The sequence below is a fragment of the Micromonas commoda genome, chromosome 5 (genome assembly GCF_000090985.2).
Source record: "Micromonas commoda chromosome 5, complete sequence".
Classification (NCBI taxonomy): Eukaryota; Viridiplantae; Chlorophyta; class Mamiellophyceae; order Mamiellales; family Mamiellaceae; genus Micromonas; species Micromonas commoda.
Genome location: NC_013042.1, coordinates 23,443 through 39,325, shown reverse-complemented (window position 1 = coordinate 39,325; position 15,883 = coordinate 23,443). Strand labels below are relative to the sequence as shown.

The 15,883-nt window shown below is 63.8% G+C and overlaps 8 protein-coding genes across 8 annotated transcripts; 4 read left to right on the top strand and 4 right to left on the bottom strand.

Moving 5' to 3' along the window:
• Positions 1–12: 12 nt before the first annotated feature.
• MICPUN_58288 (predicted protein) lies at positions 13–3,222 on the bottom strand (the record flags this gene model as incomplete). Its single annotated transcript, XM_002501940.1, has 1 exon — positions 13–3,222. One exon carries the CDS (start codon positions 3,220–3,222, stop codon positions 13–15), a length of 3,210 nt encoding a protein of 1,069 aa, XP_002501986.1.
• A 177-nt stretch (positions 3,223–3,399) lies between these two features.
• MICPUN_58287 (ATP-binding cassette superfamily) lies at positions 3,400–5,782 on the top strand (the record flags this gene model as incomplete). Its single annotated transcript, XM_002502312.1, has 1 exon — positions 3,400–5,782. The coding sequence occupies one exon, from the start codon at positions 3,400–3,402 to the stop codon at positions 5,740–5,742; it is 2,343 nt and encodes a 780-aa protein (XP_002502358.1). The 3' UTR covers positions 5,743–5,782.
• A 168-nt stretch (positions 5,783–5,950) lies between these two features.
• On the bottom strand, positions 5,951–7,638 carry MICPUN_58286 (glutamine synthetase; the record flags this gene model as incomplete). Its single annotated transcript, XM_002501939.1, has 2 exons — positions 5,951–7,430; positions 7,529–7,638. The coding sequence occupies 2 exons, from the start codon at positions 7,636–7,638 to the stop codon at positions 5,951–5,953; spliced, it is 1,590 nt and encodes a 529-aa protein (XP_002501985.1).
• A 227-nt stretch (positions 7,639–7,865) lies between these two features.
• MICPUN_58285 (predicted protein) lies at positions 7,866–9,554 on the top strand (the record flags this gene model as incomplete). The annotated part of the gene is made up of 1 exon (XM_002502311.1): positions 7,866–9,554. The coding sequence occupies one exon, from the start codon at positions 7,866–7,868 to the stop codon at positions 9,420–9,422; it is 1,557 nt and encodes a 518-aa protein (XP_002502357.1). The 3' UTR covers positions 9,423–9,554.
• MICPUN_113352 (predicted protein) lies at positions 9,438–11,451 on the bottom strand. Its single transcript, XM_002501938.1, has 2 exons — positions 10,608–11,451; positions 9,438–10,517 (listed from the first exon to the last, which is right to left on the bottom strand). Exons 1-2 carry the CDS (start codon positions 11,415–11,417, stop codon positions 9,480–9,482), a joined length of 1,848 nt encoding a protein of 615 aa, XP_002501984.1. The 5' UTR covers positions 11,418–11,451; the 3' UTR covers positions 9,438–9,479.
• Positions 11,452–11,691: 240 nt separating this feature from the next.
• Positions 11,692–13,359, top strand: MICPUN_58283 (hypothetical protein). The gene has a single exon (XM_002502310.1). It carries the CDS (start codon positions 11,908–11,910, stop codon positions 12,844–12,846), a length of 939 nt encoding a protein of 312 aa, XP_002502356.1. The 5' UTR covers positions 11,692–11,907; the 3' UTR covers positions 12,847–13,359.
• On the bottom strand, positions 13,335–14,553 carry MICPUN_105524 (adenylate kinase). The gene is made up of 2 exons (XM_002501937.1): positions 14,458–14,553; positions 13,335–14,336 (listed from the first exon to the last, which is right to left on the bottom strand). The coding sequence occupies exons 1-2, from the start codon at positions 14,478–14,480 to the stop codon at positions 13,382–13,384; spliced, it is 978 nt and encodes a 325-aa protein (XP_002501983.1). The 5' UTR covers positions 14,481–14,553; the 3' UTR covers positions 13,335–13,381.
• Positions 14,554–14,692: 139 nt separating this feature from the next.
• MICPUN_106883 (predicted protein) lies at positions 14,693–15,862 on the top strand. Its single transcript, XM_002502309.1, has 3 exons — positions 14,693–14,788; positions 15,017–15,100; positions 15,439–15,862. The coding sequence occupies exons 1-3, from the start codon at positions 14,726–14,728 to the stop codon at positions 15,622–15,624; spliced, it is 333 nt and encodes a 110-aa protein (XP_002502355.1). The 5' UTR covers positions 14,693–14,725; the 3' UTR covers positions 15,625–15,862.
• The last annotated feature ends 21 nt before the right edge of the window (positions 15,863–15,883 follow it).

Genomic DNA, 15,883 nt, shown 5'->3' with positions numbered 1-15,883 from the left:
CCGCTCTCGACTTCACGCCTCCGTCCACAACGGATTCTTCAGCAACAGAAGCGCCGTGACCTCCGGCTTGGCTCTTTCTCGAAAGCGGGCGCCCAGCAGCAGGCAGACTCGTTGCACCGGACGTATCGTCGCCGGAATCTCTAGCGCGGGCGCCGGGAGCACCCCGCGTCCGTTGACATACTCCCGGATCGCACCCTCCTCCTCCTCGGTCGAGTTCAAGAACCGCCCCCGCGCGCCCCGAGTGTCGCGCATCGCCTTCTTCCGGTCGGCTTTGCTCGTCGACTTGCTTCCGTCCGTCGCCGTCGCAATCGTCCCGGCGTCAACTTCCGACGCCCACTCGACCGTCACCGACGCAGGCGACGCGTCGGGACCGGCACCTTCCTCCTGCGTGACCGCGACGTGCCGGGCCCCGTCCATCTGTACCCTCACCTCCATGCCGTACGCGGGGACAAAGACGCAGAGGTACTTCCTGCCCACCGCGCGGACGATTCCCGATACGCACTGCGGCGACGCCCGGAGAAACGCGCAGAGGTAGGCGTGCATGCTGCCGTCTTGACAGTTCTTGGCGGCCAGCTTGCGCTCGTTGCAGTGATCGGCGATCGCCTGGAGCTTGTCGGACTTTGGAATCCCGAACTTCTTGGCGGCGGCGTTGATGTCCGCCCGCTTCGGCGCCCTCGGGTGCTTTTTGTTCCCGCGGCCCCGGAAGCCAGCCTCGAGCGCAGCCGCGAGCAGCCTGTGCACCACGACGTCGGGGTATCTCCTGATGGGCGACGTGAAGTGCGTGTATCGGTCCATGGCCAGCGCGTAGTGCCCCCACGAGTCCTCATCCTGGCACCCCGTGCAGAAGTACCTGGCGAGCTGCATGGGGAGCGTCGCCATCAGCTGCGCCACCTCGTACGCGTCGGCGGACTGTTCCTTCAGGCGTTGCAGGGACAGGTGGAGGGCCCTGGACGACGAGGCGTCGATGTCGATCCCCTGCTCCCTGGAGAATTGCTCCAGCTCCCCCATCTTTCGCTCGTTCGGCTCCGGGTGGCATCGAAGCATGGCCCGGTCCGGGTACGCGTCGGCGATGAAAGTCGCCACCGCGTTGTTCGCCATCAGCATCCACTCCTCCACCAGCTTGTTACTCTCCCTGATGACGTACGCGCTGGCCCCGCGGGGGTTACCCGTGTCGGGATCAATCTCGAACGAAAGCTTGCTCTGATCCAGTCGGACCGCGCCACCCTCGAACCGCCTCCGCCGCATCGCTCGAGCCGCGGTGTTCAGCAGACTGATAGTCTCCGCCACCGCCGATGGATCCCACGACCCGGGTCCGCCATCCTCGGGGCCAACCTTGACGGGGCCCGAGGGGTCGTTCACCGCCTCCAAAAGTTCGTCTACGCCGGTACGACCCTCGTCCCGAGCTTCGATGACCCTCTGAGCGACACCGTAGTCCAGTTTTGCGCACGACTTGATGATGCCGCGGCCGAACCACTCGCTCTTGACGACCCCATCTGGCGTCATCTCCCATTCCACGCTGAACGTCAGACGCTCCACCCCGGGGTTGAGCGAGCACAGGTCCTCACACAGTAGCCTCGGAAGCATCGGCATCACCCTCTGCACCAAGTACGTGGACGTCGCCCTCTGCTGTGCCTCCTTGTCCAACGCAGACCCCGCGGGGATGAAGTGGCTCACGTCGGCGATGTGAACGCCGACGACCAGAGTCCCATCCGGTCGCGTCTCCGCGTGGAGGGCATCGTCGAGGTCACGGGCGGTCGGGGGGTCGATGGACGCCACCCTCACACCCGTGAAGTCCCTCCTCGCCGCCCGTTCCGCTTCGGGAACCTTCCACGTGAGCCCCGATTCCTTCGGGGGAACCGCGGGGAGGCACGCGAGCGCGGCTTCGGTGAAGTCCTCCACGCCGAGGATGTTATTCTCCGCCACGAGCGCCGCGGTCTCGGTCTCGAGCTCACCGGCCATCCCGAGCGACTCCCTCAGCTGGCAGTGGGGCCAGACGTACGACGTGGACCACTTGGACACCCTCGCGCTGACGAGAATCCCCTTCAGACCCGCGCCGCCGTTCTCGACGGCGAGCGCCGCGATGGGAGCCGGGAGGAACGACGGGGACATGTCCACGATCATCCACGGCAGCTTAGGGTCCGTCGGGTACAGTCGAAGCGGCGGGATGTTGTCCGGGTACCTCTCCTCCTTCCCTTTGCGTGACGCCGGGGTGCCGGTGCCCCCTTCCGGGTTTCGAGTCGGGACGCCGGTGCCCCCTTTACCGTTTCTACCCCCGCCGAAGCCGAATTCTTCCTCGGCGAACCCGACGTAGCCCACCACCGTCTCGCGTCTCGGGCTGGTCTGCGAGACGGCCACCACCCTGCCCGTGGGACGAAGCGGGGTTCCGTTCACCCCGCCCCGGCGAGCCGCGACGGCGAGGGTGGCGATGCTCGGGGGTTTGACCGGACCCGCCGCGTCGACGAGGCCTCCCCCGATGGCCAGGCGTCTCACTCGCCCGGGGAGGACGTCTTCGTCGTATGGATCGTCGTCCAGGTCGAGGTCGTCATCGCCGTAGTCGTCCTCCGCGTCCACCGTCTTCCAGTACGCGTCACCCTCGCCACCCTCCGCGTCGTCCTCGCCCAACCCGGCGCCCGCCCCGGCCTCGGCGCGGAACGCGGGTGCCTCGGGCGCCGCCCCGTCGCCAGTGGCGCCGCGCCCGCCCCGGCTTGCCTTCCTCGGGGTCTTTTCCTCCATCAGCGCGGGCCAGTCCTCTATCGGGTCGATCGCGAACACGACCGTGTCACCGTCGATGACCCTGTTCTGCGCCGCGTACCCGTCGATCTTGACGTCGTGCGGAACACCCTCGAGGGACACGTAGGCTTCCTGGCGCCGGTGGGGATTGACCCGGATCTTCCCCTCGTGCAGGTGCTGCTCGCGGAGGCCCTCGCGGACGACGTCCCGGGGCCAGAACTCGGCGAACCTCGCGCGGCCCTTTCCCTTCCGACCGCTTCCCCCGGTCCCGCCGGGGGTCCCCGGGGTGGATCCGACCGTCCCCGGAGTGACCGGGGTGCCGCCGCCGGGCGTTCGCTTCTTCGCGCCCTGCTTCGATGGGGTGGTGCCCTTCTTGGACGAGCTGCTGGGGGTCGATGGATCGTCGCCCGCGCCCGCCCGGGGCGACGTCGCCGAAGGGGCATCCGCCGATGCGCGCAACAGCTGAAGTGCTCTGGCTTTCAATTCGTTCATGACGCCTGGCCCCTCGCCCCGCGCGCCCCGACACTGGCGCACGCCGGGTGCCCACGTGGTTTTTTCCAGGTTTTGCGTGGGCAGTTGGGCGCGAACTGAACGGGGGCGGGAAGCTGTGAGCACACTCAATCGCGGCGCAGGAGTTGGCAGGTTGCCGCGGGGCACCGTTCCCGAGCGATGTCCTCCTCGTCGAGAGCGCTTCGACGCGTCGGGTCGCTGGCGTCGCGGGCGTTGGGGCCCGTGTCATCGACACCAGCGTGGACTGGCGACGTCGGGTACTGGCGCGGGGTGGCCGCGAGAAATGTCATCTGGGCTCGATCCGACGCGGCGAGCGCATCGCGGGCGTGGACGCGCGGGTTCGGAGGCTTCGCGTCCGAAGTCACCGCACACGGGCGTGCCACGCGACTGGACCGGCGCGAACACCTCGCCTCGCGCCTCAGGGGGCTCGCGTCGGGGTCCCCCGCGCGGCGTTCCCCGACGCGGTTGGGGGACATCCGCAGACTGTCCACCGAATCCCGCGCGCTCCTCGCCGCAGCCGGGAAGGGCGGGGAGGACTCGAAGCCCCCGGAGGTTTCGTCCAAGGCGGCCGCGGCTGTTAAGAAGGCTGTCGCGGATACGGAGAAGGACATAGACCTCAAAATCCTCCGCACCCTCCTCCCGTACGTGTGGCCAAAGGACAACCCCGAGCATCGCACCAGGGTCGTGGGAGCCCTCTCCCTCCTGGTCGCGTCCAAGTTCCTCAACGTCGGGACACCCTTCATGTTCAAATATGCGGTGGACGCGTTGGCGATCGCGGGCGCGGGTGCGGCGACCGGGCCGGAGGCTGTCGCGGCTCTCCCCGCGGCTGTCATCGGTCTCACCCCCGCGGCCATGCTGGGTGGGTACGGCGTGGCCCGCGCGGGTGCCAACTTTTGCAAAGAGCTCCAAAACTCAGTCTTCTCCAAGGTGGCGCAGGCGTCCATCCGGGGCGTGGCGCTGCGGGTGTTCGACCACCTGCACAACCTGGACCTGCAGTGGCACATGTCCAGGCAGACCGGGGCGGTGACGCGGACCATCGAGCGAGGGACTCGAGGTATCCAATTCATCCTCAACTCCATGGTGTTCAACGTGGCGCCCACCGCGTTTGAGATTGGGCTGGTGTCCTACATCCTTGGAACCAGGCTCGGGCCCGAGTTTGCGGTGCTCACCGTGGGAACCATCGGGGCGTACGGGGCATTCACCGTGGGGGTGACGCAGTGGCGCACCCAGTTCCGCAAGGAGATGAACAAAATGGACAACGAGGCTGGAAACAGGAGCATGGATTCGCTCCTAAACTACGAGACCGTGAAGTACTTCAACAACGAGGCGCACGAGAACAACAGATACGACGAGTGCCTCAGGGGATACGAGAAGGCGGCGATAAAGACTCAGACCTCACTCTCCGCGCTCAACTTTGGCCAGAACGCCATATTCTCGGCGTCCCTCTCGGCGGCCATGCTCCTGTGCGCGGGCGGCGTCGCGCGAGGGGAGCTCACCGTCGGCGACCTGGTCATGGTCAACGGCTTGCTGTTCCAACTCTCCGTGCCCCTCAACTTCTTCGGCACGGTTTACAGGGAGACCAGGCAGTCTTTGATCGACATGACCTCCATATTCAAGCTCCTGGAGCAGTCAGCGGACGTGGTGGACAAGCCCGGCGCGCCCCCGCTGGTGGTCCCGCCCGGGGGTTTGGACATTGAGTTTTCCGACGTCGGGTTTGGGTACGGCGGCGGTTCAAAGGCGGGGCGAGCGGATATCCTGCACGGGCTCTCTTTCAAGGTGCCCGCGGGTAGCTCCCTGGCGCTCGTCGGCGCGAGTGGCAGCGGCAAGAGCACGGTGCTCAGGCTGCTCTATCGCCTGTACGACGTTCAGTCCGGTTCGGTGAAGCTGGGGGGCCAGGACACCCGGGAGGTTCAGGCCAGGTCGCTGCGCCGCGAGATCGGGGTTGTGCCCCAAGACACCGTGCTGTTCAACGACACGATCTACTACAACATCGCGTACGGAAAGGAGGGCGGAGAAGGTGAGGTCACCGAGGCTCAGGTGCACGAGGCGGCGCGCGCGGCGGCGATTCACGATCCGGTTATGACCATGAAGGACGGGTACCAGACCAAGGTTGGGGAGCGAGGGCTGAAGCTGAGCGGCGGGGAGAAGCAGCGGGTTGCCCTCGCGAGGGCGTTTCTGAAGGGTGCCGGGGTCGTGCTCATGGACGAGGCTACTTCTGCCCTGGACACCAAGACGGAGGCTGGTATCATGGACACCCTGGACAACCTCATGAGCGGGAGGACCACCATCCTCATAGCGCACAGGCTGTCCACCGCGATGCACTGTGATAAGATTGCCGTTCTTGAGGGTGGGAAAATCGTGGAGCAGGGGAGCCACCATGAACTCCTCGCGAAGGGTGGCAAGTATAAGGAGATGTGGGACGCGCAGGCGCACGGCGCGAGGGGCGGGGGGGACGAGCCGGACAACGAGATCGACACGAGTGCGGACGTGGTTCTCAAGTGAGCAGTTGACAGGTTTCAGTTTTGTAACAACGTTTTGATTCACACTCGTTGGTCGTTATCGTCGAAGACCGTCGCTTTGCGGCAGCAGAAATCATCAAAGCGCGATGATGTCGGGGTCAATCACCACGCCTTAATGCTCATTCTACTTCTGCAGTAGAGAGATGACAACCTCCGTTGCTTGTTCGTTCTGTACGAGGGGGTAGGAGACTTCACAGGCTCCCGTCATCGCCGATTGGGGAACGGTGCACCCGCCCCTTCGAATCCACTGTCGCGGGGCGGGTCAAATACTCCTGCAGCGTCTCGGGCGGCGGCGTCTTCTCCGGGGTGATCGGCACCCCGAACTCGTACATGTTGCCGGACCCCGCTTGGCTGGACTTGGACTTGAAGCTCTGGTCAACCTCCGCGGTGGAGGAATCGTCGTCCTCAAGCGAAGACGCCGCGTTTGACAGCTTGGCCGACTTGAGAGCCTCGGAGAGACCGCCGAGAACGTTGCGCGCATCGTAACTGCTGCTGCCTTGCTCGCTGCACCACGATCTTGCCAGGGTGGTCTCCGCGAGGAGGGAAGTGACGGCGTACGGGTCGCTGTTGGCGCTGGGCCTGCGGTCCTCCAAATACCCAGCTCCAGTGCTGGCGGTCTCATTGCCAACCCTGATGCTGGCGCCTCTGTCTGCGATACCCCAGGTGAATGTGTCCATGGCGCCAGTCTCGTGCTTGCCGGTGAGTCTTCGCTCGTTCCCCGGGCCGTAAGCGGCGATGTGAACCGCGTGGCGATCCTCGAGGAGGCGGATGGCTCGCTCAATCTCGTTCATGCCTCCGAGTCGCTTCTCTCGCATGGATCTGGTGGAGTAGTTGCAGTGTGCACCCGCTCCGTTCCAGTCGCCCGGCACGGGTTTGGGATCGTACGTGACCACGACGTCGCCGGTCAACTCGCAAACGCGCTGGAGGATGTATCTCGCCATCCAGAGCTGATCACCGGCGTCAATGCCTACGCACGGCCCAACCTGGAATTCCCATTGGCCGGGCATGACCTCAGCGTTGATCCCAGAGACGGACAAACCGGCATAGTGGCATGCTCTGTAGTGGGCGTCAGCGATTTTTCGTCCGAACATCCTGTCCGCACCGATACCGCAGTAGTAGGGTCCTTGCGGAGCCGGATAGCCACCCTTGGGCCATCCGAGGGGCCAGCGCGTTGTCGAGTCCAGCAAAGTGTATTCCTGCTCGATGCCGAACCAAGGCTCCTCGCACGAAACCTCCGGGAGGGTGAAGATGGCGTTCGCGGCCGCACGGGTGTTGGTCGGGATGGGTCGTCCGCTCGGTTCGTAGGTATCGCACATGACGAGGAGGTTGCGGCAGCCGTCGAGTATCTCGGGGCGGGTCGCTGAGCTCCGCTCGGGTTCCGCCACGGGCGAGAGCGCCGGCTTGTCCAGCGATCGATGCTCGACGTAGAGCGCCCTGTTGTGCACGGAGGAGTTTTTCCTGTCGTGGTCGAGTATGTGGTCTTTGTCCATCGCGGTCGCCCTGAAGGGGTCGCGGTATACCTTTCGAGGGACGAGTATCACCTCGGAGTCCTGGCCAGGAGCCTGGTTGGTCGAAGAACCGTCGTAGTTCCAAGCTGGTAAGTCCTCCACACTGCGGAATGGGCCTTCGAGCGTGCGGGTCTTACTGCGAAGATCCAAATCGCCTCCCAACCTGCGGTCGTATCGGGTCGTAATAATGGAGCCGCGGACATCGAGACGAGGCTACGAAGGGGCGCTGCTGGGGTTGGAAAAGGGGTGTTTTTAACGCACCACACGTATTCCACAGTGTAGACCTCGCGCATTGCTGGCAAATCGCAGAGGGCGGTCAGCACGTCGTGGTGATGGTGGCTTCCGCCGCTCTCCGTGGTGTTCAGCGACATCGTGGGGGTGGTGGATACTGCGGGTGGGGAAGGGCGGCGTGAGGAGAAGTGGACCTTTCAGGTGGCCAAGCGTCGGTATCGGTTTTTCTTCGGCAGAGCCGATCTTCTCAAGAATTCGTCCATCTGTCCATGTCCAAGATTTGGAGCGCCGGAAATCCACGTTGTTGGATTCTTCCTTGGCTAGGGATGGATAGCGTCAGACCCGAGGGAGCGGAACCGCGGCAGAGATGGGTCGCGGGGACAAGGGCGATGAGGAGCTCCGAGCCAAGCTCGAGGAAACGCAGCGGCGCCTGGAGTCCACGTCGCGCGAGCTCGTCGCGGCGCTGGGTAAACTCCACGGCAGCGGGCCTGGCAGCCCCGTGCGATCGAGGCACAGGAAACACGGAAGCGCCGAGATGATGGGGATGTGCCCCTGCGGTCACATCGGGGCGACGTGCATGGAACATGCGGCGACGAGCTTCTGGCGATCATTCGTGCTCGCGTACATGGTGAGGGCGGGCGTGGCGGTGTTCACGCGCGGGTTGGGGCTGATGCGAGGGAAAAGTCCGAGGGACGTGCTGAAGCTCGAAAAGCTAATTGGCGAGAATCACACGCACTACCGAGAGGATGCGGTAAGACTGGGGCTCTTTCTTGGCGCGTTCACGGGCGGGTATCACATCGTGAGATGTAACATGTGCAACCGCCTCGGTTTCTCTCCCAAGAAGGCCGCGGCGGTCGCGGGCGCGATGGGTGGGCTCTCGTCACTTTTCCTCAAGCGAAAGAAGCGCCGGACGTTTGCGCTCTACCTGATGGCCCGGCTGGCGCAGGGCGCGTACGCGAGCCAGAAGAACAACAACAGGTTTCACTTCTGGGGCTCGCACTGGTCGCACGGGGACATTCTGCTGTTCGCCATGTCCTCGGCGCAGGTCATGTACGCGTACGTCATGCGACCCGACACCCTCGACGCGGGGTTCTGGAACTTCATAGTGAGGGCGGGTCCGATCGATAAGGAGACCCTCGGGCTGATCAAGGACCAGTGCAACGGTAAACACGTGGATCTGAGACCGGCACTCGCGGCGCGAAGTGTGACCGGGGCGATGGACGCGTTCGGACCCGTGGTGGGCGAGGAGGTCAGGTGCGTGCCGTGCCAGCTGATGCACCGGAGTACGGGATGCCCGGGTTGCACGTTGCACATGGCCATGTCCGCGAAGGATACCTTCCGGAAGTGCTTTCCCTTCTACCTGTCCATCCACCTCGTGCCGTTCGCGATCCTCAACGCCGCGAAGGCGCTGAGGGATCCTGTCGGTACCGTGTTCAAGGCGACGACTGCCACCGTCAGGTCGACGTCGTTCATCTCAGCGTTTGTGGCGCTCTACATGGGAACGGCGTGTGTGTCCCGGAGAATCTTCCAACGAGACCACAGGGCGATGTACTACTTCGCCGGAATCGTCGCTGCGCAGTCCCTTCTTCTGGAGAAGAAGAGCAGGAGAGCCGAGCTGGCGCTCTACCTCATGCCCCGAGCATTTGACTCGTTTGCGAGCACCGTAATTGACAAGAAGCTCCTACCTCGGGTGCCGCACGCCGAGCTCGCGCTCTTCTGCGTCACCGCGGGGGGACTGATGCACCTGTATGAGAATGAGCCTGACACGCTCGCGGGGTTCATGCGCTCGACGATTCGAAGGTTCGTGCACAGGCCCAATGCGCCGCTGCCGCATAGCGCGAGTGAGGCCATGATTCAAGCCGTAGGGGATGAGGACTCCGATACCGATAACGGCTCCCCCAAGACCAAGGCCAACGCTCCGTGAGGGGGCGTTTTTATTAAGTGTAAGGGTTATGAATTTCGCTCTAATCTAGTGCTAGCCTCACGTCACGGGATCCGGTCGCGTGAGGACCCCGGCGTCGGTGATGACGATGGCTTGTGTTGGTTTGCTCCAGCTCTCTCGCGCTTTTGCGGCTCTCTCGTCCCGTAGCCACTCGGCAACCTGGTTCCACGCGATGCTGTTGCCGCTGGGTCTGAACGTTGGAACCGCCGCGATCCTCGTCACCACGTCCATACCCTTGAGCACCCTCCCGAACACCACGTTCTCACCGTCCAGCGAAGGAGCCGGAGCCGGTCCCGTCGTGATGAGAAACTCAGTCCCGGCGGACCTCGCCGGGCTGTACCCTCCGTTGCCGTCCCCTTCCCCCGTCGCCGCCCCCACCGCGAGGGACACCGTCCCGGGGCTCAGGTGCCTCTCCCTGAACGACGCGGACGAGAGCATCTCCGGGTTCGAATCGAACCCGGGCGTCTGGACCTGTCCCAGCCTGTAGCTCCCCGCCTGCCCTGCGAGCACGTATTCGCCGGGCTTCACCCTGTGAAAAACCGTGCCGGCGTAGCCCTCTCCCGGGGATGCCTCGCACAACGACACGAAGTTACGCACGATGTTGGGTACTAGGTTGCCGTACAGACCGATGGTGATCCGCCCCAAAGTCTCCGGCGAGGTGCACACGCCTCCCTTGTTGCCGAGGGCACGATCGGCCCGGACGATGGAATCGCAAAGCCCAACGTCCAAGAACACGGTGTGTGTGACCGCCGGAATGCCCTGCCCCGCACCCGGGTCCGCGCGGACGAAATCACTGGATGCATCGATGCCGGACAGGACCGTTGCGATGGCCATCGCGGATTGCCTCCTTCCCAGCCGCGACGTCTCGCCCGCGTCGTCGCGTCCGGACGCGGCTGGGCCCACGGGGCATCGACCGCGTATGGTGAGCGCCCTCACAGGGGTCGGTCGGTCCACATTCCCGCGGCACGCGCGTGGTGCGACCGTCGGACTAACAGATGATCGCAAGACCGTCGCTAACATCGCGATACGCCTCGAGCGACCGGACAAGGCGGCGCGAGCGAGAGTGCTTATCCGCAGCTGAAATAGCTTCAGTAAATTAGTTGCTGTGTTAGTTTCAGGCGCGCTAGCGGCTAGGTTCGGGCTCATCGGTCAAAGTTCGTCGTGCACCTCATGCCCGTGCTTTGCCGCCTCCTTCTTCTCCTTCTTCTCCTGACGCCTCTGCTTCATCCCGTCTTTGTACGCGTTGAACGCGCGTAGCACCTGCCTGCCGGTGAAGTCTCCGATGGAACCCACCGCGAAAGAGTCTGGAGTGTCGGGCCTGGTCTTCACGCCCCCGAACTTGGCGACGTGTGCGGTGGCGGTGCGACAAATCTCGTGACCGTGTTGACCCCACCACGGCATGAACGCGTCGAACGGCATGAGGAGCACGTCGTCCACCTCCTTGTGGTCCACGTTTATCTCGGCGCCTTTCTTCAGCGCGACGACGTACGGCATGGTCCACTGCAGGTCCCTCCTCTGCACCTCCTCCCTGAACTTGTCCCAGTACGTGATGTTCAGAAGACTGGCGCTCGGGTCCAGCTCCCAGTGCGCCTCCACGTCCGTCGCCCAGGTCAGGCCGAGCTCCTCCTCGACGCCCCTTCGCAGCGCTTCAAAGTAGGACTCCCCAGGGTCGTTGTGCTCGCCCACGATGCTCCACGTCCCCGGGCAGGTCACCGTGTCCTTGCCGCGTCTGATCAATACGACGCGCTTCTTGCCGTCAATGACCACGGCCCACACGCCGCGGTGCGGGAGCCCCTTTCGGTGCGCGCTGTCGATGTCCACGGTGTTGCCCTCGACGTAGGCGTCGATCTCGTGCTCGGTGATCTGGATCTCCCCGTGGCCGTTATCGTGCTCGGGGGTGGGGTTCATGGCGCCGGCGAAGCCGAACAAGCATACAAACACGAGCGCAAAGAGTATCAGGCCATGACGAGGGGCCATCGTCGCCATACAGGCCCGTGTTGGTCGAAGCTGGGGTCCGGGACTGTGAAATGACATCGAATCCACTGGAAGAGAGCAGAAGCTCGCTAAAAGTTTTCTGTCATTATTTATCGACCGGATCCTACCGGAACAGGGAATCGGTCATGGGAGTTTGACGTAAATACCGTTGCCGACGTATGGGCAAAAATACTTCACACCCTCGAGACCCGAAATCCAGGCTGTCCGTTTTGTTTGGAGCTGACGAGGCGCTTCGTCCCATTATAGAGAGGCGCGGCACGAGAGTCGGCAAGGACCCGAGGGGGCCAGCGCGAACAAAAAGCTCACATCGCCGGCGCGGTTTGGACGCACGGTCGATCACACACGTTCGTAGAAACATCGCGAACGCGTAACTGAAGGTCGCCTCTCGCGCGGTGCGGCGAGAGCGGACGAGACGACACCGAAAGAAAAGCGGGAATTCCCGTAGACTATTTAGGGTTCCTCAGAGGGAGAGATGACGACGACGAGGGTGTTCCGGGGCGAGGGCGATCTCATGGTCGACGCCCTGATTGCGGCTTCACAAGCGAAGCCGAGCGATAATGGCCCGCAGATGCCCGGCTTTGGCCGGGATCTGGTGCCCTTCTTCGACACCGACGGGAACGAGAACACGTACGGGTTGGCAAGCGGGACCCCGCCTCAGGGGCCCGAGTTCACGTACGAGTACCAGCAACCGGTCATGGCGCAGCAGAACGCGAACGGCGGGGGTAAGAAGTCCAAGAAGAAGCCTCCTCAGCCCGCGCAGGCGCAGAAGAAGGTGCCCGCGCCCAAGGCGGTGCTCCAGAGGGGGCAGCAACTCCCGGTGCCCCTCGCCAACGGCCAGCCCAAGGCTGACAAGAAGGCGAGACCCGCCAGCGGCAACGCCAAGCCCGGGGAGAAGGACGTGCCTAACAGGTGGGCCGGCCCAGCCTTTGGCAACTCACCCGCGCCGAACGCTCTCCCGGTGCCCACCTTCATGGGTGGCGCGGCGCCGGCGCCGCTGTCTTCGAGCCCGCCAAAGGATGCGGGTGACGCCATCATGCAGATGCTCGGGCAGTCACCGCCGGTCCGCGCGGAAGTGCCTCCGGTGCACGCGGCATCCGCCCCCGACCTCATGGCCATGCTCAAGATCCCCAAGCAGCCCGAAAACGGTGCCACTGTTTTGCCCGCCCCAGTCAGGCCCGCGCCGCTGGCGCACAAGACGGGATCTTCGCCGCAGCTGCTCACGCCCGAGCTTCTCGCCGCGATGGTCGCCAAGCCGAACGGAGGCAAGACGCCCGCGCAGGTGCAGAGCGAACGAAGCTCGAGGCTGATGTCTATGCAATCCAGGCACGCCGCACCGGCTCCGCCACCTGCTCCCCCTGCCGCTGCGCAGGGAGACTTTTCAAGCTTTCTGATGGCCAAGCTCTCTGCCTAAGCACCCACGGCAAGACCAAGTTTTCCACTCCGATATCTTCCGCCATACGCATGTCCCACGGCACGCGGCGGTGTATATATTCCTGTACGACTATTGAGCACACCCTCATGTCTCTCACGAACTGAGGAGACGCAAGCTAGTGGCGGCTACCGCAATGTTTGCGACCCGTCACGCTTACCCGCAGGAGCGGCAAGGACTGCGATCATCAAGGATCTCCCGGCCTAATTTTTAATGGTCGCGGGAGCATCCGACAGCATCCTATACCGCTTCTCGTTCGCGCCGAAAAGGCGCTCGTGCGACCTCAAGGGACGACTTTTATAGTCCTGGTTGCACCCACCAATAGTGAACACGGGCTCTTTTTTTTGACGAGCCCGAGTTTGCGCCCACATCAAGGTACATATTTCGAGGTTCCAGGACCTCCACTGAATCATAAGAGAGCGGCGCATCACGACCATAGCCTCTCCACGTCATCCAGACGATTTCAATATGATGATGAAAGATCTCTGCATTTCACCTAAGCCTGTAGTACTACTCTCTAAAACACGCTCGGGGCTGTTCGTCTAGTGACGAACCGCGGACTTTGCCCGCCCAACTCGTGAAACTCGTGCGCGTCTTCTGCGAGGCCGTCCACGAGGTCGTCAACCACCGCGTCGTCCGGGTGAGCCGCGATGGACTCCTCCGGTGTGAGTATGGGCAACGGCTCGACCTTCTCCACCGCCAACGCCTCCCTCGCCTCCGTCTCCAAGATCCCGCGGCCATCCTCTGTCCCCGACCAGCGCAGGTGATGCGCCATGCCCTCACCCTTGAAGTAGTTGAGCACCGGAGCACGCGACGCCGCGAACGCCTCGAACTGTCGTCGAAGCAGGTCCTCCTCATCACCTTCCTTCGGTTCCCTCTCGCGCAACACCGGATAGCATCCCTCGACCCTCACGGACATCATCGGGTCCACGTCAAAGAAGAGGACGAAATCGATGCCCGCGACGAGGTCGTCGAAAGCCTTCGCCTCGCGGACGTCCCTCGGGAACCAGTCCAGCAGGAACTTGCGTGACCCGCCCTCGGCACCAACCTTGGCCATCGCGGCCTTCACCACCGAACACAGCACCTCAGTCTCGATCGGGATTCCCTCCTCCATGTCCTCCATCAGGTGCAGACCCGTGGGCGTCTCCGCGTCAATTTCCGCGCGCAGCAGCCCATCGACGCACAGCTGCGTGAACCCGTACTCCTTGGCGAGCTTGGCGCACGTGGTCTCCCTGCCGCTCTCCGGGGCTCCGAGTGCCAGCACGATCTTCTCCGCGAGCTTCTGCCTCGGGGGTCGCTTGCGCAGGCCCGCGCCCGTGACGGGTGACCCGGAGCGAGATCGCACCACCGTGTCGATGTCCAGGTACGTCTTGTACCGGGAATCGTACGTGTCCAGGAGGGTCTTTACCCGAACGGACGCGAATTCATCGACCAGCAGGTCGTCATCGTACCCTATCGTCGTCGGCTCGTCGCTGTGGTGGTCGCGGGGTTGGCGGGAGGGCGGAGGTCAGCGCACGAAATGGACCGGAGGGGGGGAAAATTTCCAAAACCGGCTCCCGCGGAAGGGTCCGTTGCGGGAGTTGTCGAACGCACCCGTAGTCGGCATAGCGCGTCATCTCCTTCCTATGGGGTCTGAAGGCGACCTGGCGAGGTTTCAACCACTCGCTTCCACGACGGCACGCGCAGCCGCGCCCCAATTACGGTGCGGGCCTCCATCCACCCACCGAGTTTCACTTTGAGCGGTCGGTTGCAAACCCGAGCTGGCTGGTCGGCATTTTGCTTATCCACAGAGTGGCTGGGTGCCTCGCGCCGGGAGACACAAACGGAGGCGCCTGCGACGTAACGTCCAGCACTCGCAACCATGGCCAACGTCATCGCTATGCTCGGCAACATGTTCGCCTTCAAGGGCACTTACCAGGCGGAGGTGAGCCTCGCGACTGATGCGCAACGTCGCATTCCGGCCCCGCAACCCGGCGGGTTTCCTCCCGTCGAGCCACATGACGTGTTAGGTCCGCGTCCAGTCCACGGCGCTTTGCGCGCGAGCGACGGACGCGAGCTTCGTCACATCGGCTCAGGCGTTCCACAGACATGTCTTCATCACCCCGATGACGTCGGACTCACATGATAACCCCTCCCAAACCCCTCCTTCCAGGTTACCGTCGGTGAGAACGAGAACGGGGAGTCGGCGATTCGTCGTTTCCGCAGGGCGGTGATGTCCTCGGGCCACATCAACGAGGTGCGTCTCCGCAACACGGCCGCGACGCCGCACGCGAGGTTTTCCCGGGTGATTTAAGGGTCGCTATACCTTCTTCGCGACGGTATCGGGCAACGTGGATCGACTCGAGGGGTTTGCGATCCCGGATCGGCGCCGGCGAGCGTCCCGTCCGCGGTCCCGTCCACCCCAGCCTCGATGCCAGAACCCTAAAAACCTCAGGTTTTCCAGGCGGAAGGGGGCATCTTTTTTATTTCGCCGGCCACGGCCCAGCGCTGCTTGGGTCCACCTCCCAGCGACGCCCCGATCGCATTCACGAGCGCGTCGCTGACCATCACAAACATCCCTACTCCTCCCCACAGACCCGCCGCCGCAGGTACTTCGAGAACCCCCAGGACATCAAGAAGCGCAAGCAGTCCACGCCGCGCAAGAAGAAGGGGGCCAAGCCGCGCACCGCCGCGCAGGCTCTCGCCGAGAAGGAGCAGGCTGCCATGAACCAGGGCCAGGGCCGCCGCGGTGGCTCCTTCCGCGGCAACGCGGGCCCTTAAGCGCCGCGACGTGCTTATAGCTCGCGCGCTTATGGGTTTGGTGGGTGTCGAGTGACGCGTTTGTTGCGCGGCGCCGTCGCTGGCGAGTTGGGGCGCCGGTCCAGTTGATCACATCACATATTAGGAGGGACCGAGCTCCAACGGGGCGTGGTGGTGATGTCAAACGTGTGTTTAGCTCGAAACGCGGTGTCGAATACTCCGCCGCGGTTTGTAAAGACAACATAGCATGCATTTGCCAACACCTTGTCGTTCTTCAGCC

Bases quoted from the DNA above. Each gene is read 5' to 3' on its own strand.
- MICPUN_58283 (XM_002502310.1), top strand. From the start codon at position 11,908: ATGACGACGACGAGGGTGTTCCGGGGCGAGGGCGATCTCATGGTCGAC.
- MICPUN_106883 (XM_002502309.1), top strand. From the start codon at position 14,726: ATGGCCAACGTCATCGCTATGCTCGGCAACATGTTCGCCTTCAAGGGC. The intron at 14,789-15,016 runs GTGAGCCTCGCG...CCCTCCTTCCAG, and splicing joins AGGGCACTTACCAGGCGGAG to GTTACCGTCGGTGAGAACGA. The intron at 15,101-15,438 runs GTGCGTCTCCGC...TCCTCCCCACAG, and splicing joins CCTCGGGCCACATCAACGAG to ACCCGCCGCCGCAGGTACTT.
- MICPUN_113352 (XM_002501938.1), bottom strand. From the start codon at position 11,417: ATGGCCCCTCGTCATGGCCTGATACTCTTTGCGCTCGTGTTTGTATGC. The intron at 10,518-10,607 runs GTGCACGACGAA...AAGCTATTTCAG, and splicing joins CGGCAAAGCACGGGCATGAG to CTGCGGATAAGCACTCTCGC.
- MICPUN_105524 (XM_002501937.1), bottom strand. From the start codon at position 14,480: ATGACGCGCTATGCCGACTACGG. The intron at 14,337-14,457 runs GTGCGTTCGACA...CGACCACCACAG, and splicing joins ACGCGCTATGCCGACTACGG to CGACGAGCCGACGACGATAG.